Genomic DNA, 22,621 nt, shown 5'->3' with positions numbered 1-22,621 from the left:
TCGACATATGGTCGTAGTCAATGGCGAAAAATGTTCCCCCCAAACATCGCTTGCCCAGGAAACCAACCATTGCGTTTCCCATATAAAACCCGAATTTGCTTCAGATTGGTTGCCACAAACTCACATTCTTAAAAGAAAACGAAACTCTCGCAAAAGTCATCCCGCCTTCTTCCGTTGAGCGCACCGTCCGTTACAACAGAAAACTCTTCCCAACTGCCAAGAGGTAAGAAGAATTTCTCCCTCGCTTTCTTCCATTATTCGACTGTTCTGTTCGACTTTCTAGTATGGCTGGCACGGGCCATCCGGTGAGCTTTTGCATGGCGTATCCTAGGATAATGGTGAGGGGAGAGGTTTAGTTTTTTTCTTAAAGAGAAGCTCAGGCACAGATCCTTGGGGTTCACCCCAAAGGTTTTTGAGGGTTTTTCTAGGGTTTTGGAAGGATGCATAGGGTTTTCTTTGTCCTTCCACGTCACCGTACAGAATACATACTAGACTGAGCCTTTTTTCTTTCTTTTATTATTATTATTATTATTATTTTGTTATTATTATTATTATTATTATTATACTATATATATATATATAATTTTTTTTTTTTTTTTTTTTACGTTGCCCCTTTTTCCGACCTTAGGAAAAATGGACGCCTCAGTGACCAGGGCAGCCGAGGGCACGAGCTCGTAGATGCTAGGCTCCCAAGCGAGTTCCATGCCAAAGACCTTGTCAGTGATCACCCGAGAGGAGATCAGAAGGCAGTTGACCAATACGCTTTAGCGTGAATGCCTATCAGTATAGAACCCATACGGCTTGAATCCCCAAAGGGAAAGGTCGTAATCTCAGAGATGATCTTTAAGTGTGGTGCGCTGATACCTTTTCATCCCTTCGTTAGGTCAATCCTTAACCACTTCGAGGTCGCACCAATGCAGTTAACGCCCATGCGTATATGTAGCTATTACTATGTAATGTATGTGCGCGAACGACCTTAGCGAGCTAACGACATTGGAGCTTGCCTGCCCTTACTATCTGAAGAAGAGCAAAGACAAAGATTCTTTCTACCTCCAAGTGATCTACGATTGAGAGAGATATTCGGTTACCCCAGCAACGTCGGCTTATGAAACTAAGTTTTTCTTTTTTTAATACGATGGCGTCTGCCAATTAGAGAGCCAAGTACATACACTTGTTACATTTTCTATTGATGCTAAAATATTATCCTTATCTAATATATATAAGTGGTCCATGTATATTTGTTATTAACCCATATGGTGTATTTGTTTTGCTTTGTCAGTGGTCCCAAGAAGTTTGGTGAAAACTTTTCCAAAATGACAAACACAAAAGTACATGTTGGCTGGTTGTCCTTATTTAGTGTGCAAGTTTCTTTACCTCTATTCTCCAATGCGTTTTATTTTAAACTTTGAATATATCTCTGATAATTCTCTGAATATCCCTTGAGGTTTTTGCTACTTGCATTTGGGTTTCATTAGCTTTGGTAGCTTAAAATACCTTGTTTAACTCTTGCTTGCTTAAGCTTTGTCTGATATGTGGTTCTGTTGTTTATGCTTGGAGTGTTTCAGCAACTTGTGGTCTCGTGATGCCAAGCTAGCTGTGGCAGCTGGATGAAGATTGAAATGTTATCATAATAGGGAGTGTTTCGCAACTATTGATTATCTTTAGTTTTATATTTGAACACTAAACGTCTATCATAGTGAATTAACTTCATCTGGACTTAATTCCATTTGTTAAATGTGGTGTGTGCTTTACATTGGTCATGGATGTTTTGTTATATTAATGATGATTACCAAACCCATAAGCACAAATAAACAAATTAGCTCATTCTGCGAAAGTTAATTAACATGGTAAAGTGATAAAACTCTCGATATTTCTCACCTAAAAGATGAATATTTCTGGGACGTATGAGAGCAAGAATTATTTAAATTTTATTTAAATTTTTAGATAAACAAAAATCAACTGGATAAAAGTTGCGTGACAAACTCCTCAAGTTCTCATCAGAGCTCCCACCATCATTTACTGCCTCTTTAGCCATTCTTTCCACTTCTCCGAATTCCTTCTTATGTTCTTTGATCTCTCTCCTTCCATGACTTCCTTTATGCAAATCTCAATCTCTCCTCGTCACAATCCCTTTTCATTAACTCTTACTCTAACCCCAACCTGCCACACTCTTCAACATACTTAGCATTAGTTGTTTGATCTGTCCATTGAGGCATTGCCACCTTGGCACCCCCAAACTCAATGCCTCGAGCGTTGAGTTCCATCCGCAATGCGTCATGAAACACCCCACTGATTTATGAGCTAGAACTTCAAGTTGAGGACTCCAACTCACAACCAAACCTTTCTCGGATGTTTCCTCATAGAAATTTTTGGAAGCTTTTCGGTTTCAGATTCCCTTACTACCCACAAGAAAAGCTGTTGCTCTCTTCAGGCCTATGCGAGTTCCTCCATTTGCTCTTCTCCTAAGGCTGACAAACTCCGAATGATACATAAATAACTGAATTGATTTCCTTTGAATCTAGCCATGTCTGCAGTTTCACTCTTTGGTTTGAAGAGGCTGAGGCCATAATCATTGTCATTTGGCAACCTCTTGTCTAAGTAATTGATGGAATTGCTGGTCCAATTGTCTTAATTGGAAATCGAGTAGCCATCCAGTTCAGTATCTGAAATAATAACATTTAATTACAAAATTAAGATCTTAACTTTGTAATATATCACATAATAATATCATTAGAAAACGATAATATCACACCTTAATGCCACTCCGACGCCAAAAAAAAAAATAATCATTTCAAAACCCATGATTTCCAACCCATTCACTGCCGGCGCCGCCGCCGACCGTTCACCATTGGAACCTCTATCCTCCCCTTCTAAACCCAACCCCCTCTCCGCTCGTTGTTTGCCAGCCGTGACCTCCCCTGCCGCTGCAAGTCAGTCGCGCGCGCTAGTTGGCTCTGGGCGCGCACGAAAGCATGTTGCAGGTGAGGGGAGTTTTGGTTTTCTGGTTGCGGAATAAACTCGAACAGGTGATGTGCCAGAGGAGGTAGTGTCACAACTTCATAGTCACTACCGGTTAAGAGTGGAATCTGGAATAAATGAATCCAGGGGTGGAAACTTGCTATTTTGCTAATTTTGGGTGGGAACACGTCGTTTGCTCTTAAATAAATGATATTACATTGAATAATTTCAACATACCTCATCTTCCAGCTTCAGGAAAGTGTTACACAAGATCCAACTTGCTTCATGAATTTTGATAATTGATTCACGACCACATTTAGTAGAGATGGATAAGCGCCAGTTTTATCACAAATAAACGATGGAAGATCGTTAATCCCAAGCGGCGGCATCGAAGGCAATGACACCAAAGATCCTCCTTCTGAAGGAACTTTCAATGTCCTTATGAAAATGATAATAAATTGCATTAACTACCCAGGCTTGAGTGAAAAACGGAGCTCCATCCAGGCCAAATCCTCTTACACATCTAGCATCCATGGAATAACCGAGTCATAAACGATGAACTTAACAGGATAACCAGAAACTTCATGTTTTTTATAAGTTTGGCTAAGTTTTGTGGAAACACAACCTTGAAACGTTCGATTATTCATCGAAGCTTCTGACTTTACCTCCTCATCAACGGCAAATCCATCGGGAATAGGCTCAATTTTGATGGAGCTGGTAAGGCTTTCGCCTTGAATGGATATGGGAGTTGATTCAGCAGTGACTAGGTTACTTTGAGACCTTTTGAGGCTAAACGTTTGGATAATTGAACATGGGGTTTATGTGACCTTGTGCAGGGAAAGGTATTGTGAGGATTGAGTTTCTTCACCTCTTTGGTCCTCCATTTTCTTCAAAAACTTTCCTTTACATAACATATGCATTAGACTCAAATTTATAAGGGAAAGAGAGGGATTCTTTTGCCAAAAGTCGCATCAGTTTCTATGGTTCATCCTGGACTTTTAGAATCCGAAAAGGGTCTTTTGATGTGAAAAATCCACTAAAAGGTCATTTTTTAGTCTCCTGGACCTCCTGGTGCAAATTTTTTTTTTTAATTATTCTTTTTGCGAATTTCTCACTTCAAAAATCCCGTTTCATTTTTTAAAACATAAATAAATAAAACATGTTATTTAAAAACTTGGTGGGCAGCCACTTAATGTCAAGTTCTTTCACAAAATTTTAAATAGCTGCTTGTCAAAGCGAAAGTTTGAACTTTGAATATTCTTACGTTGCCAAAGTTTTGATAAGTTATTATTATTATTGGATACAGCCTAATATCATCTCCAATACTATCACCAACATTGCACTAATTAGAGTAACTTTCACATCTAATTGCTGTGATTCTTTTTTTTTTTTTTTTTTTTTTTTTTTTTTTATAAAACACTATTTCACCTTTAACTATTACATCAAAAATATATTCTTTAAATATTCTCTTTCTTTTTCTTTTATTATAATACCAACAATTAATTTATTTCACTCTTATTATATATATATATATATATATATATATATATATATATATATTAATTAAATATATGAATGATATTTTTATTAATAATAATAATTATTTGAAAATTATACTATTTAATAAAATTAACCATTTATTTAATCAAAAACTACAATTAAAATAGAAAAACATTACATCTAATATAAAATGATACAAAAAAAAAAAGACAACAACACACAAAGTAAAATTTCATATTATAGTAATTTTTTTCCAAATTAATATATTTTTTCTAAATGATCAATTAATGCATTTCGAAGAGCATGATGAGCCTCTGTATCCTTGATTTGTCTTTGTCAAGCAAGAAAATTTTAAAATCGGATATTTTCATATACGACAATTTCAATTTCAGGAGTTGGCGCTTCCATCTTTGTCAACGATGCATCAACATACGATCATCCTCGATTAGCAGCTGCTGCTATTTTCAATCGGGCAACTAAGCTAGGACACAAAATCATGAAATCCAAATGAAAAAATTGGCTTGGCAGAATATCGAAGATAACAAAAATTTTATTCAAGGATTGAATTCTATAACCGATCCAATCCTACGTGAGTTTTTTCAAAATGAGCGAAAAAGAATTATGTAAAAAAAGCTCAACAACAGGTCAAGGATCTCAAAATAATTCAATTCTTTCCAATATCTTGATGATCTTACGGATCTGGAACTAATCTACCGAAATAATAATTGTTTTTTAGTTTATGTTGTATTTTCTTTTAATTTGTTTTAAATTAGTGTTATTTTTTTTTGAGTTATTGTAGTTTAATATTACATTGAATAAAATTTTGTTTTTAATTTTTCATCATTTTTTGAATTATATCATTATTATGAATTTTTTTATAATATAAATAATAATAATCAAATTAATTTAATACAAATAACAAAATTAAAAAAAAAATTTAATGTATGAACAATGCCACGCCAATTTGGTGTGGAGCTACAGGGCTACACCAAATTTGGCATGGCCCTGTAGCAAGACACCAATTTGGCGCGCAAGTGGCGCTGGGTTAGAGTTGAATTTGCGTCATTTTGGTGTTTTTACACCAAAATGACGCAGGGGCATCTCCAACCCAGTGCTAATTTGGGCACCAATTTGGTGCCCAGTTACAGTGCCACACCATATTTTGTGAGCACTTTTCATGCTGCACCAAATTGGCGTGGCATTGTTCAAACAGTTTATTTTTTGTTATTTATTTTTATTATTTGTATTTAAGTTAATTTTATTATTTAGGGTAATATTTATAATAATAATTCATAATAATTATATAATCAAAAAATGATGAAAAATTAAAAACAAAACTTTATTCAATGCAAATATAAACTATAAATACTTAAAATAAAAATTAACACTAATTTTAAAACACTAAAATTAAAAGAAAATACAACATAAACTAAATTAACAATTTATTTCCGATGAATCAGTTCTGGATCCTAAGATCATCAAACTATTAGAAAGAACTGAGCTATTTTGAGATCCTTGACCTTGTTGTTAGCTCTTTTTTGCATGATCTTTATTCTCATTTAAAAAAATTCACGCAGCTCTTCGAAATGCATTAATTGATCATTTGTGGAAAAAATATACTAATTCGGAAAATTAAATTACTATCATGTGGATTTTACTTTTGTGTTGTTGTTGTCTTTTTTTTTTTTTTTTATTTGCATTTTATATTAGATGTAATGTTTTCTATATTAATGTAATGTTTATTTGATTAAATAAATGCTTAATTTCATTAAATTAGTTAATTTTCAAAGTAATTGTTGTTTAATAAAAATATCATTCTCAATATTTATTAATATATCAAAAATAATTAGTGAATAGATTAATTATTAATTATTAATAAAAAGGAAAAGAATAAATATTCTAAAAAATATTCTTTTTGGTGTAATATTTGTGCAATGGATTGGAGATGCAATAGTGTTTTACATCAAAATCACAACCATGTTGGTGTGCAAATTGTAACAATTTGGTGCAATGGGTTGGAGATGGTCTAAAGGGTGTCTATTATATATTTTGTATTATATGGACCATTCATGCATGTGTAACGCTGATAACAACATAGTCGAAGACAAAATGCTATACCTAATAGTTGGGAGATGTAACATTAATATATCCATTAAATTGATTATAATAATTAACGTATCATTTTAAGTTGGTTGTCTCGTAGATGGGCCAAATGTGAATTTTACGTATCATTTATTTGCTCAAAAAGCTAAAACATTCACAAGTCAATTAAATAGTGCATTCAATTGAGAGAAAGACTTTATCCACCTTGAAGTTTTCGTCCATTATAGTAGGATTTATCCCCTTGAATTTAACAAATGTGTTGTGCTTGAAAAGTTAGAGCTGACATGGACTCTCGTAAGCAAGAGCCAATCAGGGTTCAGGAAGATTTTGTATCATCTAGGTGTTGTCATGTCACGCAATGACGCAAAGGGTATGGTTTCTGTTAGTGTTGTAGGTGAGTGTCAAGCTTGCGAGTGGTTAGGGATTATCCACCTATCCAAGCCCTATGCAATTTGAGGATATTTCTCAAGCAGATAACCAATGGAACGTAAAGAAGGATTTGCACGGCACCTACCCACTTGCAAACTTGTAATCATTACCTTACTATAAATAGAGGACATCCCTCTCATCCATGGGATTGGCTAATCTTAGTCTAAAATAGCTTACACATTCTCTCCCTCTTTTTGTATTCTCCCTAGATTATAACTCAGCTCACTACACGAGACCTGATTTTACCCATCTATTAATACAATAGCAGTAGATGTAGGATTCGCTTTTGAGCCTCCAAACCACTTTAAATATCGCCTCTCATTCATTGTTTCATTTCACGTTTCCTTATCACGTGTGATCTTTAAGTCCGCTTAGCACTTTGCACGTGGGAGTCGTTGGTGTCAAAACCAAGCATCAACAATTTGGAGCTAGAAGGAGGGCTTAATTTAGTATCTGCTCTTCATCAGAAATCTCTGACTAATCGGTCCTACCAATCAGCAATGGCTCACGGTTTTGAACCTGAGCGAACTGACTATGACAATGAGGAAATCCCCCAGGTACAAGAGGACACTTCTCCCAAAGTGTCACTAGTCCAACAGTGTCATGGCGGATTTTCCTTCAAGCTCTTGGCTCGACCCAGTCATCATGAGTTACCTAGAGAGGTTCAATAATACTCTCCAAACGGTTAGCCAAAGGCTAGGTCGATTGGATCGAGTCGTGCCACCAGAATCCAATAAGGTGTTGCCACCGCCAAAAATGCCTACAGGTCACGTGAAAGAGCGAGAAAGGGCAAAAGCCCATACCGCGCACACTACAACGCGTCAAAAAAGGGGAAAACAAGTGGCAAACAGCAGACCAGAGGGCTCCAAGGGACCAGCGAATGTCGGTCAAGCACTTGGTAGAATACCCGTGGCACTGCGACTCGGCGACTTGTCGCAGCATGAGTTGTCCCATGCCACGTCGCATGGGCACTCCCATAAAAGTGCAAGGTGAGGAGATTCCCAATATCGGCAAAACGACGACCTCGACAGTCATCGTGCGGGAGATCCCCGTCGTTTGCAAGTCGGTTCGAACCACCACGGAGATTGGAGAAATTCCCCGAATCACTCAATGCCATCACACGGCTCCAGTTCGTATGTGTCAAGGTTTGTCAGAGTTTCTGGCCAAGTCGAGAAAGAGCCTGATTTGCGGTCTTTCCTCAATCGTAACCGTGAAGGTCGAACCTATGTTGTGAAAGTGATCCCTAGGCAGCTTTGTTGCCTCAGATTGGGGAACTACAACAGAATGAGCGTGGGAAGGTCGTAGAGGTGTCTCTCTTTTCTCCAACAGTGTTAGCTGCTCCTCTCCCATCGAGATTTAGAATGCCTAACATGCGAGCATTTGATGGGAATTCAGATCCGCATGATCACTTGTACGAATTCAATGACCTCATAGAACTCCACCAGGTCTTTGGCTTTGCAAAATATCATTGCTTAGCAGTAACCCTAACTGCTTATGCCAAACGCTGGCTCACAACGCTTCCCGCGGGATCAACAGCTCGTGGCCTTAAATGAGTTCATCATTCTTGAGACACTTCTAGGCGAACAGGAAGTTCTCAATGTCATGGAACTATCTAAGCAACATATGGCAAAAGAGGGATGAATCCCTCCAATCTTACATAGACAAATTCCACAGGAGACTCCACAAAGTGGCTCATACTCCCGAAGAGTCCGTTTGGACTCTCATTATCGCGAGAGTTCGTCCACAGACAGATTTGTGGAAGGAACTGCAATCTGAGGACGATGTTTCCCTCACTCACTTCTACAACCTCCAAATTGAAAATTTCATGGCTGCTCTCAATCGCCACGACCCCGATCCCTTGAGCAATGCCCCTAACCAGGAGGAGAATAGAAAAACTGATCACAGATGGGCTAATGATGTTCAGCGAAAAGGAAAAAAGCAACTGTTTGAACCCAAGAAATCTTATGCCCCAGTTCCTCATCACGATCGCAACAAGAATCAATACACTCATCTGAACGCCTTAGTATCAGCCATTCTAGATAACTCAGATGAGGTTAACTTGCTCGAAGAGCCAAAGCCCATGAAAAATCTCCCCAAAGCCAGAAACAATAAAAATTACTACCACTATCATAGAGATAATGGGCATCACACTGATAAGTATCGAGCTCTCAAGTAGGCAATTGAAGACTTCATCAAGCATGGCCCAACTCCCATTTGGGAGAAAGATCAAGAGAAACCACGGAAAAAATGTCGTGGTTGCAAATGACTCTATTGTGTGGGGATCATCTTTAGAGGACCACACCTCGCGAGGAATTCTCGAGGTGCTCAAGAGAGGTATGCTCAGAAAGCGCGTCATGACCTCGTAAGTGTAATGAGCATGGCACTACGACTCGCTAAAGTTCACAGAGAGGAGGAGATCACCTTTTCTGAGAAAGATGCGATGCGATTGCATCATCCCATGAGAATGCTTCATCATCGTGCCTAAAATAGGCCGGCGCGAAGTCCACAGGATGTTGTGGACAATGGGAGTGCCATGAATATCCTATTTCAGCGAGCTTTCGAGAAAATGCAATTGGACGAGGCAGATTTGAAGCATGCCTCCATCCTTCTTTATGGTTTTATTGGGGATCATCTGATTCCTAGGGGAACGATCTCGCTCCTAGTCACATTGGGAGAAACCGACAAAATGACCAAAATAACTGAATTTTTGGTGGTAGATTATCCATTTGCCTTCAATGGAATTTTGGGATGACCTCTACTGAGAAACTTCAAGGCAGTCACCTCCATCTACCATCTGAAAATAAAGTTCCCGACCCTGACAAGGATAGGGAAAGTAAACAAATCTCAATGCAAATCTCGTGACTACTGCATAAGAACAGTGCAGATGGCATGCAAGGGAAGAGGAATATCAGTTGGCATCCCTAAACAGGCAATGGCAATCAGTAGGATTGAGCCACAGCCCAGCTCGGTCAAGGATAACATGGATCCTCGTATCCAAGAATGCCTTCATAATGGGTTGGTCGAGGATTTATCCGAGGTGTCAGTCGACCAAGATGAGCCAACCCGAGTGTTGAGAATCAAGAGTAATCTCAACCCTCATCTCGCCAAAGACTTGACAAGTTTCTTCAGAGAAAATGTCAACATGTTTGCATGGACTCATGCTGACATGATTAAGATTAGCCCGAATGTCATATGTCATGCATTGAATATTGACAGTGTGGTCAAGCCGATTCGCTAGAAGAGAAGAGCAATGGACCCTAAACGTTATGATGCCCTGAAAATCGAGATAGATAAACTACTTTTGAACTGGTCTATTCAAGAGGTGTTTTACTCGAGCTGGGTTGCAAATCCGATCTTAGTAAAAGCCTAACGTCAAGTAGCGAAACTATGTTGACTTCACCGACCTCAATAAAGCCTGTTCGAATGACAACTTTCCCTTGCCAAGAATCAACCAGCTTGTCGATGGCACCTCCAGGCACAAGCTACTGAGTTTTATGGACGCCTACTCGAGATATAATCAAATTCTGATGTACGTGTCGAACGAAGAGCATACCTCATTTCTTACAGATCGGGGGCTGTATTATTACAAGGTTATGCCCTTCGGCTTGAAAAACGTCGGGGAAACTTATCAACGGTTGGTTAACTGAATGTTTTTTTAGTAGAGTGGAAAATCGATGAAAGTCTATGTTGATGACATACTTGTCAAGTCGCATGTTGCTTCAGATCACATAGCACATCTCCCTAAGATGTTTAGTGTACTCTGAAGGTACAGAATGAAGCTCAATCCTCTCAAGTGCTCGTTCGGAGTATCCTCAGGAAAGTTCATGGGATATATGGTTAACTAGAGGGGATAGAGATCAACCCTGAAAAGATCAAAGCTCTTCTTGATATGAAAAGCCTGACCAACCGAAAATAGGTTCAAAGTCTCAATAAGAGAATAGTAGCTCTCAGTCGCTTCATATCAAGGGTAACAAATCGTTGCTTGCCATTTTTTAATATACTCCAAGCCAACAAGAAATTCAAATGGACTCTACATTGTGAGCAGGATTTTCAGAGCATAAAAGAATATCTCGGAAAGTCACCTCTCCTGTCTAAGCCTCTCCCCGAGGAAATTCTTCTCTTGTACCTGTCTGTCTCTCAGCATGCGGTCAGTGCAACTCTCATTTGGGAGGAAAGAAAAGTCCAATGGATGGTATATTATGCAAGCAAGCAACTGTTGGATGTCAAAATGCGGTATTCAAAAATAGATCAATTAGCTTATGCCCTGCTGATCACCTCTAAAAAGCTACGACCCTTCTTCTATGCCCATATAATCCATGTCTTGATCAACTATCTGCTCAGGCAAGTCCTTTAGAAACTAGAGGTTTCAGGTAAGTTATTCAAATGGGTAATGAAACTAAGTCAGTTCGATCTGTATTATAGACCGAAAGCAACTATTAAAGGGCAGGATATTGTCAATTTCATTTCAGAGTTCTCGCACTAACCGAATCAGGAATCCGAGCAACAAGCTAGCAAAGTCACCCAAGAAACTGTTCAAAACTTATCAATCTAGAGTCTTTAAGTCGATGGTTTCTTGAACAAGAAAAGAACCGAGGTAGGCCTTCTCCTTCTTAGTCCCGAAAGGACTCATATCCATGGAATTCTTCGAGTTGGGTTCCAAGCTACGAACAACGAGGTCAAATACAAATCGATATTTACTAGTTTACGATTGGCAAAAGAGATAGGGTCAAACGTGATCAGTATTCACAGCGACTCCCAACTGGTTATCAATCAGATCTTAGGAGAATATCAAGCCAAAGAAGAAAACATGATCAGTTATTTGAAGAAAGATAAGGTCGCACTCGAGTCTTTCAAGCACTTTACAATTAGATAGATTCCTAGAGACAGTAACTCTGTCACAGATGCCTTGGCAAAAATAGCCTCATTGTTAGACTTAGATGCGCTGAGAAGTTTTTCTATTCGATACATAGAGATTCCTAGTATCAGCTCACCTGAATAAGTCGTGACTACAACAAAGTCAATTTCCTAGATGACTCTAATTTTTAAGTATCTCCGAGATGGGATCTTGCCCAATGACAAGACTGAGGCAAAAATCTTGCGTACCAAAGTTGCTCGTTACATACTCATAGGAGATCAATTGTACAAGCAAGGGTTTAGCACCCCTCTCCTCCGATGTGTAACTGATGAGAAAGCAGACTATGTCATGAGGAAGATACATGAAGGGATCTGCTGTAATCACACTGTCGCGTGATCCCTTGCCAACAAAATATTCTGCCAAAGGTACTATTGGCCCCTACTTCAGCAAGACACTTTCAATTTTGTAAAAAAGTGTGACAAGTGCCAGCGATGTGCGAACATACCGCGAGCTCCTTCCCACTAGCTGATAATCATGATCAGCCCTTGGTCATTCTCAATATAGGGAATTGATCTTGTTAGACCCATGTCGGTTAAAAAGGTAGGGGTCAAGTATGCAGTGGTTACGGTGGATTACTTCACCAAATAGGTCGAGGCTAAACCATTGGTCACGATCACTACCAAAAAGTTCAAAAACTTCATCTTCAAAAATATAGTATGCCGTTATGGAATTCCTTATTCACTCATCTCTGATAATGGGAAGCAACTCAACAATAATGAATTCAAGTAGTTTTGCGATAGGTTGTAGATCTATAAAAAGTTTGTCTCAATCGCAAGATCGCAAGCCAATGGTCAGGTTTAAACTATCAACAAGACCATTAAGCACATTCTGATGGCTAAGCTTGGCACTACCAAGGGTAATTAGGTTGACGACCTCCCAAAAGTTCTATAGGCATATAGGACAACTCCGAAAACCTCTACTTCAGAAACGCCCTTCTCACTAGAATATGGCTACGAGACTATAATCTTAATGGAAGTAGGGATTGGTTTACTTTAGAGAGACCTATTCAATGAAATAGATAATGAAGCACTTCTGCGTGAAAGCATGAACTTAGTTGAAGAACACTACGGCAAGACTCGGTTAAGGATAGCATCCTACCAACAGTGCGCAAAAAGATTCTTCGACTCTAAGGTCAGAGAATAGACTTTCAGGTTGGCGAACTAGTTCTTAAAGAAGTCTTTCTCGGTACAAGGGAACCAAGCACGGGGGTATTAGGACTGAACTAGGCAGGTCCATACCACATCGCCAAGGTGATACAGCCAGAGGCATATCACCTCAAAAGACTTAACGATTCTAAAGTACCGCGAGCTTGGAATGCTGAGCATCATCGCTCCTATTACTAGTAATTAAGAACTCACTTTTAATTTTTAATTTCCTTGTAAACTTTGTAAATAAGATCGTTGTTAAGCAAATTTATCTTGTATGATCTTATTTGTCGCAATATTCTTACAAGCTTTCTGTTCGCATATGTAACATTTGTCTTGTAGAGTATGCAAAATTATAAGTGCTATCAGAAATGGCTAGAAAATATTTCTTTTATTTATGTAATAGAAATAAGTATAGAGAAAATTACGAAGTGCAGAAATAAAGTTAAAAGCAAGGTTGTGCAGAAGCAAGAAGAAACGATCACTAGTCCACCTCCAGACCCTAAGGGTATGACCTCGGTATCCCCCGGTTGGTCGCTGACCACTCGACCAGCTGTTGGGTCCTCTAGGACATATTCCTCCAATTGATCACCCTTTGGAGAAGGCTCTTGTCCCGCATCCACCTCAATGTCATCATCAGCATCCAGCATGGAAGTGAGGATGTTCTGGTACTCGATTGGGAGGTCGAAAAGGTCCATCCCCAGGTTCCTTGGTTGTAAGCTATAGATGGCATAAATCGCCCAGTCAACGGCCTTCTTCTCAATTTCCAAGCTTTGCCACTTCATTTGATTAGTTAATGAAGCAGCCCGCCCTTGGGAAAATTTGAGGTCCACCTCCAGTGCTCTCTTCTGCTTCTCGATGTTTTTCCACAACTGAATTCTTTCTTCCTCTACCTTCATGGCCCGTTTAGAGTTCGCTTGTAGCTCTTGCTCTTTCTCACCACACTCTTTGGTGAGTCTACCCATTGTCTTTTAGAGCTCCTTGATCTCTTCTCATCTCTTCTCGAACTTGACCTTCTGGAACTCTACTGTGCGAAGGTAGAGTTCCTCTCTACTAGGTACTGATTCGCCTATATGTGATATGTCTTTGCCTCTGCATCCACAGTTGCTAGGTCCTGCTTCAGCTTCCCATTTTCTTCCCTCAACTTGTGGAACCCCCCAGCAGAGTCCAGGTCAGTTTTCTATTGGGCCAAGTGCATGGTGAGCAAAGACTGTATAAGAAAGGAAACAAGAGTTAAACTCCATTTCTCTGAAAAGCATAAAGGGTATGAAAACCAATCGATATTGGAAAATCCTTGATGAGGATGAATTGACTTACCTGGCTTTGCAGTTGGAGCGCTATAGTAATCAGGTCCGCAGGTCTAGAGACCACGAACTCTTCAAAACCGTAGCAAATTGGCACTCTAACAGGGTATGCACCACCGGCTGCAAGTGCTCCGAAAGTTGTCCCATAGAGTCCAATATAGGTTTGTCCACCCTTGAATGAGTTGGCACCTCGCCAATCGGCTTTTTGGCCAATCGGCTTTTTGGCCAATCTCTTTTCGGGGATGGCAGCCTCCCACTATCCTCTACGCGAGCACTCTGGGGCTATTGTAATGCCAAGTGCGAGCTTTAGGGTCACCCCCGAGCGATCGGCTTGGTAAGGCTATGACCTCCAAGGCTGTATCCCCAAGCCCTCTGACTCGGACTCTGATTCATCAGCCCACAACTGTTTTCTCTTCCTAGTTTTTTGGCCCATGGTTTTCTACTTAGGGGTGCGAGCAGTCACGAGCCTGGAAGTTTTCCCTGGTCGTTTTGTGGCTGTTCGTGCTCCCACCTGTGATCTTGTGACAGAGGTGTCGTTAGGGATTGCCTCGAATGGCTTAGTAGGGGCAACCTAGGGAAAAACGAGCCCCCTAGCCGTTGTCAACAGTATTGGGACTCTAGGTGGCATGGTCACTGCATGAAAGTATGATTAGTGAAAAAGGTCACTGCATGCAAAGGAAAGAACTTTTAAAGTCCGCGAACACTTACGAACTAAGGGTTCTAGAGAAGTTTCAAAGTTGAAGAAACTATATTTTCTCATGTTGGCGGTAGTCAGAAGCAGTCTCACATTGTGACTTTGCTCGGACAGATTACCAAATGCTACTATTCGATTGAAATCAATTAGAGTCGATGACATGGTCATCTTATTTCTTGCAAAGAGACGGGAAAGCTCGTTAGAAAGCAAATAATAAAGGAAAAGAAAAACTTCACAAAGTAAAAGAGGGGAAAACCTACTCGGTTCCCTAAATTGGCAGACGTTATCATATTGAAAAAAATAAAAATTTGGTTTCGCAGGCCCCGACATTACTAGGGTAACCTAATATGCCTTCCTCGATCGTAGGTCATTTCAAGAGGTAAAAAAAGTCATTGTCCTTGCTCTTCTTCAAGTAATAGGAGCATGCATGCTCCAGCGTAGTCAACTAGCCGTGACCGTTCTCACCACATGTGATATATAGCAACAGCTATCATATATGCGTTAGGCCTCAGTTGTAGTGGTGCGATCTCGAAGTGATCGAGGATCAACCTAATCTAGGGGTGGAAAGGTATCAATGCCCTGCATTTGAAAAATGCCTTGGAGATCGCAGCCATTCCCTCTGGGGGATTCTGAGCTATATACGTTCTATCCTGGTAGATGTCCACAATAAGTGCGTATTTTTCCACTGTTTTCTGTATTTCATCTCGAGTGACCATTGATAGAATCTCTTACACGAGACCCATTGGGGCGTCCTGTGCATGGGAGTTTGTCCCCTCGGTTGTCCTGGTCGCTGAGGCATCCATTGCTCCTATAATTTGAAAAAGGGACGACACGTAGAGATTACTCAGTCTTCATATAGTATTCCGTACAACGACATAGAAGAATAAAAGAAACTCTAATGTACCTTCCTTAAACTCTAGAAAACCCTAAAAGACCCTTGGGGACCACCCCCAAGGATTCGTGCCCTAAATATTTACTCCTTATGAAAGAAAAAGTCTTCTCCTCACAACTGTCCATAAACATGCACCACAAAAGTTTACCAAACAATTCACACCCACCATTTTCGTCAAAACAAGCTATCTACAAAGTAGAAAAAGAAAAGTACATGAGAAATCTTCCTTACCTCTTGGCTATGGGGAACAAACCTCCTGTTGCGAACAAAAGATGCACACCAACTGGAAAATGGGGAGACTGGTCTCGTGAGAGCTTTGCTCTTTCTCTGAAAATATGAGTTTTGTGACAATGCTTGAGGCAAGCCTGGGGTTTTATTGGGGAAGGAAGCGATGATTGATTTTCCCTAAGTTAAGCGATGCTTGGGTGAAATACGTTTCTCGTCATTGATTGTGATCATGTGTTATCAATCTATGAGTAGAAGTAATCGCCACGCTTCAAGAATGACAATCGATGCTTCCCTTAATTGGAATAACCAAGCGACGACTCGATTCTCTCCTCCACATTAAATGCGCCCTCGTCCACATTTAATGCCTTGAAAGGGAATGTTGTTTCAGCATGGCTTGCATTTAATACGCATGGTTGGCACTTATTGCGCACTAGACACGTCTGTTAGAATAAAGATTATTTTATTTAACGGATTAGCTGTCAAGCGCAACTGATAAACATCTGAAGAGGTCGTTAGGGTATAACACTCTTCGCCACATATCGATTACAAGACAATGTGATTCCTTATCTTTGGTAAAAATATGTTAAGTATTATCAGGTCACAGACTACAGTTGAGATTTGAAGCACATCAGTACGGCATTGAATGGGGCCTGATCTAGATCATTGACTTTGTGGAAGAAGACCATCTTAGGTTGCTCGTAGAGACATGTGCTACAACCTCCTTACAGCCTGGTCAGCTCGACCAAGCGTCATTCGGGACAGGTTAAGTTGCGGCATAATTATGAAGTTCTCAAGGTTCAATCCTTAAACCTTAAAAACTAGGGGAGTTTTGTTATGCCTAAAAAGTTAGGGTTGATGTGAACTCTTGTTAGTAAAAGCAAATCAGGATTCAAGAAGGTTTTGTGCTGTGCAGGCGCTGTCACATCGCGCAGTGATGCAAGGGGTATGGTTCCTGTCAGTGCAGTAGGTGAGTGTCAGGCTTGCGAGTGGTTTGGGATTATCCACCTGTCTAAGCCCTATGTAATTTGAGGATATTTCTCGTACAGATAACCAATAGGATGCAAAGAAGGATTTGCACAGCATCTACCCACTTTCAGACTTGTAATCATTACCTTGAACTCTCTTACTATAAATAGAGGACATCCCTCTCATCTACGGGATTGGCTAATCTTAGTCTAAAATAGCTTACACATTCCCACTTTCTTTTTGTATTCTCTCTAAATTATAAATCAACTCGCTACACGCGACCTGATTTTACCCATCTATTAATACAATAGCAGTGGGCGTAGGATTCGCTTTTGAGCATCCGAACCACTTTAAATATCGCTTCTCATTCATTGTTTCATTTCATGTTTCTTTATCACGTGTGATTTCTAAGTTCGCTGAGTACTTTGCACGTGCGAGTCGTTGGTGTAAATCAAGCATCAACAAAATATTTTCATAATTAGTTATTTTGGAAGACTTTTCTATTTAAAAACCAAAATATCCATAACTTTCATATTGTTCCTCCCTTGCAGAAACTAGGAACCAAAACCGAGATCCAAGTACTCGGTTAGAAATCAGGATTGAATTATAATTTTTGTAAACTATTGGGGTGTACTTGTAATTTTTAAAGGGTTTTTTTTGTCATTTTTTTAAATTTTGGGGGTAATTAAAACTAACTTGGTACTTGAGACCAGAATCAGAACCTATGTTTCAAGTTCCAGTTCCTGACTTCTAGGAACTAGAATCGACTAGTTCCTTTTCTAGTTCCTTTGAATTTGGGTGGGTACCCGAACTCGCCTGCCCCTATCCAATATATATCTTGGTAAATTATAAGGAGCATGATTTTGATATATAAATATATTCATTGACTAGTAATTGCATTACATGTTGGTCATTCATAGGGGTGGGCAAAAAAATATAGGGTAGAATCAGAACCGGCCGGTACTAGGGGTTCCAGTTCCGGTTCCTACTCGGAATCGACCATCATAGGGTCGGTTTCAATTCTAGAATATCAGAACAGATACTATGCAGCTTTGGCTCCGGTTTTGGTTTCACCACTGCAAGAACGGTACCAGAACCAGAATCGAAACTCGAGTACCTAGATAGGAACCGAGATTGAATTGTAATTTTTAAAAAAATTTGGGGTGTATATGTCATTTTTGTGAATAGTAGGGGATGATATAATTTTTTTAGGTACCCGAAACAAAAACCTGTTTCAGGTTCTGATTTCAAACTTTTAAGAGTTTCGGTTCTATAGGATTTGGGTGGATATGGGTACCTGCCCACCCCTAGTCATTGATAAAAAGCACCACTATGCAGAAGCATTGTCGAAAATAAGATAAGATAATTAAGCAAAAACACCACTTCAGAGGTCACACAACACACAAGCATATAATTAAGGAGATAGTATATAATATAAGAGTAACACTAGTCTTATAAAGAGGCATACAAAGAGTCATACAAAGAGACAACTCCTATCCTTAAAATTTATGATTGTTTTTTTTTCTCTCTCTCTCTTTCCCTTCTTTCAAGGGTATGGATTATCTCTTTGTATAGTTTTTTGTATGCTCCTTTGTAAGACTATTGTTACTCATAATATAAACATAACGACATTGCCCCAACTTTTAATTCAGAAAAAAAAAAAAAAAACAAACAAACAAACAAATTGGTTTTATCCACAGTCCAAATAATATATTCATGCGTCGCAATAATAGGTGACTACAGTGAAGAAACAAAAAACAAATAGATGGTTCGTTGTCTTGGCAACAACTGAATAATAATAACCACTAGAGTTCCCTTCGGTGAGAAACAAACTTCTTGACCTCATTGCTTACGTAAACAAATGGATAAAAAATATTAATATTAATATTTAAATTTTTATTAAAAAAAAATCAACTGAAGCTTTTAGAATCCGAATAAGGTCTTTTGATAAGAATCCACTAGAAGGTAATTTTTTAGTCCGTTGGTGCAATTTTTTTTTTTTTGAAATTATTTCTTTTTGTGAATTTCCCACTTCAAAAATTCCGTTTCATTTTTAAAACATAAATAAATAAAACATGCTATTTGAAAATTTTATTTAGAGAAGATAAATGAGTAGATTATAATGCTTACTTTATATACAATTGTTATATGATACAAGAATCATAGTTGATTAAAAAGGACAAAAAGATCTTTCATTTTCGTTCAAGTTTTCATTGGAAAAGCAAATGAAGAGATAATATTAATTATTTCTATTGAGATGAAAACCAGGAAGAAGAGGCAAAATCTTACCAATCAGTCAATCACCGCATCTTTTGTTACATCAGCTCATAAAATATGTGCATATATGTTTCGTCAAGCAGTGATATTAAGTTAGTTTAATCGCAATATTGAAGGCCTATCTGGGGTAGAACAATTGATCCTATGGTAAAATATAAAATTCTAACATCATTGCTTATATACAAAGGAAGAAAAACCATTCATATTCCTAACTATTCCTTAAGTTAGTTTTCTTTATCTATAAAAAAAAAAAAAAAAATAAACAATTACAGTAAAAGAATAAAAGGAGAGATACAGTGTCTTCTTTTACAATTCTATGAAGAGATTACTCATGGATTAGGTATGTATTATTCTTTTCTTAAATAGTGAAAATTCATTAAGTTTGGGATATTCTGATTTATGTTTATGCAATTTGGAAAATAGAAATATGATTAAATTATTGATGAAATTACAATTAAATTTTAAAGAGTATTTGATTGTTTCCTTCTTCCAAGTGATCTTTGTACGAGAGATCACTTGGAAGAAGAAAACGATCAAATACTCTTGCCAACTCATGATGAATTCCTATATGCTAATTTAGAAGGCTGCAAGTTAACTTATCAAATCACATACTTCTAGGAACAAGACATAAAAATTCATTACACAAAAGAATCACTAAGATTCACAAATTTACATTAGCATCCATCAGGTGGAAACAATTGCAGCTACAAATTCTTCCAAGTTCTTATCAGAGCTTCCACCTTCATCTACTGCCTCTTTTGCCAATTCCTTCCACTTCTCCGAATTCCTTCTGAAATCCTTTGATCTCCCTCCTTCCATGACTTCCCTTATACAAACCTCAATCTCCTCTCTTGTGACAATTCCTTTTTCATTAACTTTTACTCTAACCCCAATCTGCCACACATCTTCAACATACTTAGCATTTGTCGTTTGATCTGTCCATTGAGGTATTGCCACCATTGGCACCCCCAAGCTCAGCGCCTCGAGCGTTGAGTTCCACCCACAATGTGTCATGAAACAACCCACTGACTTGTGAGCCAGAACTTCAAGTTGAGGACTCCAACTCACAACCAAACCTTTATCGGATGTTTCCTCGGAGAAATTTTTCGGAAGCTTTTGGGATTCGGATTCCCTCACTACCCACAAGAAGAAGCTGTTGCTTCTCCTCAGCCCCCATGCTATTTCTTCCATCTGCTCTTCTCCTACGGCCGCCAAGCTTCCGAACGACACATAAACGACAGAGTTGATTGCCTTTGAGTCTAGCCATGTCTTGCAAGTCTCGCTGTATGGTTTGAAAAGGCTGAGGCCATAGTCATTGTCATTCTCCAATCTCTTGTCCATGTATTTTGATGGAACCGTTGGTCCAACTGCCTTTATTTGACATTGAATTTTCATCCAGTTCACAACCTGAAAGAAATTATTTTTTCAGATAAAAGCTCGTATCAGGAAAAAATATCAATAGAAACGCATAACGGGAAGTACTTCTAATTACCTCTTCCTCCAGCTTATCGAAAGTGTTACACAAGATCCAATTGGGTTCATGAATATTCAACATTTGATTCACAATCAATTCGCGCAGAGACTGTCGAGAGTCAGTTTCATAAACAAGCGTCGGAAGATCATCACTCCCTAGCAATGGCATCGAAGGCAACGCTACCGAACACCCTTCAGAAGGAACTTTCAATGTCCCTTGATCCAAATGATAGTAAACTGCATTAACTGCACAAGATTGAGTGAAAAATGGAGCTCCATCCATGCCCAAATCTCTTGCCACATCTAACATCCATGGCATGCCTGAGTCATAGACGACAAACTTAAAAGGAAACCCCAAGCTTTTGCGGCTTTCCATAAACTTGGCAAGGTTTTGAGGAAAAACAACTTTGAAACATTTAATGTATTCATCAAAGGTTTCTGGGTTTAGTTCTGCGTCGAAACCGTCATTAATGAACTCAAAATCGATGGAGGAAATAATGTTGTTGGGTTTGAGAGATGAATTGGTAGAAACTAGTGTTACTTTGAGGCCTTTTGAGACTAAACGTTTGGATAATTGGAGCATCGGGTTCAGATGACCTTGGATTGGGAAAGGGATTACAAGGATTCGAGTTTCCATTGCCATTTTCATTCAAAGCTCTAGCTCCTTCACATAGAAAATGCATTAGCCATACACACATTTAAAGAGACAACTGGTGGAGGAATATTTTTATCACGTGATGAATTAATTGAATAGAAGAGATAAGGTCAAAACTAACGACAAAGTGCACATCATCCTGAAGACAATTTAATTTATATGCCTTATGTGATGGCTCTTACTTTGTCATACAAGATTTCTTGTGTCTCGAGGAAAAATCAAAAAGGAAAAAGACCATATGCATATTTTGGCCATAAGAAGGAAATTTCTACTCCTTTTTGCAGTCAACTTTTGCGAAAAATGAGGTAATTTGACCACTATTAAGGGGACAAGTTCCCGACCAGAAGAAAGGATTCACGCCAAAATTAATAAATGATGGAGACATAAAAAATAAAAAATAAAAATTGATGGCGTTGCTAATGTATAAATTTGAAGGTATATAAAACTTAGATTTACATCATTGCTTAAGAAATCAAAATTAAGGAACCTCGTCAGAGAAAGGAAAAGTCATTTGTAAGAAAGAGGAAATGCACCTAACTAGGAGACGTAAAGGGACTCAATTTGTAATAAAGATTTCAAATACAAATTAAAGAAAATAAAATAATCATATGCACACATACATAGAACTGTAAAACGGACGAGTGGGCCGGGTACGGACCCAACAAATACGGGCCTAAAATGTGTTGCTTCTAAATGGTTTTAGACTCAGACCTTAACCTGTGTGGTACGAGTGGATGGCGAGTGAGCCCGGTAGGAGCCCAACAGATACGGGCCTAAAATGGGTTGGCTCTACATGGTTTTAGACTCAGACCCTTACCTATGCGGGTACGGATAGACCTGCAAGTGCCCGTACTGTTCATTCCGATTTTCACTTTTCACAGTTACACTCCCACAATTTTTGCGGTTTTTATTTTGTACAGTTACATCCCTGCAATCAAGTACTCCAAATTCAATTCAATTCCCCTTCACAACCAACTCAAGTTCTCATCCATTTAAAACCAGCAAGCATGTAAAAATACATCACAATGCATTTTTTTCATCGTCTTCAAAACCAGAAATACATCCTATCCACCCATCTTCTT

At 38.7% G+C, this 22,621-nt stretch overlaps 1 protein-coding gene across 1 annotated transcript; it reads right to left on the bottom strand.

The window, feature by feature from the left end:
* Nucleotides 1–20,023: 20,023 nt before the first annotated feature.
* LOC116122984 (UDP-glycosyltransferase 74E2-like) lies at nt 20,024–21,959 on the bottom strand. Its single transcript, XM_031408786.1, has 2 exons — nt 20,904–21,959; nt 20,024–20,818 (listed from the first exon to the last, which is right to left on the bottom strand). The coding sequence occupies exons 1-2, from the start codon at nt 21,531–21,533 to the stop codon at nt 20,096–20,098; spliced, it is 1,353 nt and encodes a 450-aa protein (XP_031264646.1). The 5' UTR covers nt 21,534–21,959; the 3' UTR covers nt 20,024–20,095.
* Between the last annotated feature and the right edge of the window lie 662 nt (nt 21,960–22,621).

The sequence above is a fragment of the Pistacia vera genome, unplaced genomic scaffold (assembly GCF_008641045.1).
Source record: "Pistacia vera cultivar Batoury unplaced genomic scaffold, PisVer_v2 Contig139, whole genome shotgun sequence".
Lineage (NCBI taxonomy): Eukaryota > Viridiplantae > Streptophyta > Magnoliopsida > Sapindales > Anacardiaceae > Pistacia > Pistacia vera.
This window is presented reverse-complemented; position numbering and strand designations above follow the sequence as displayed.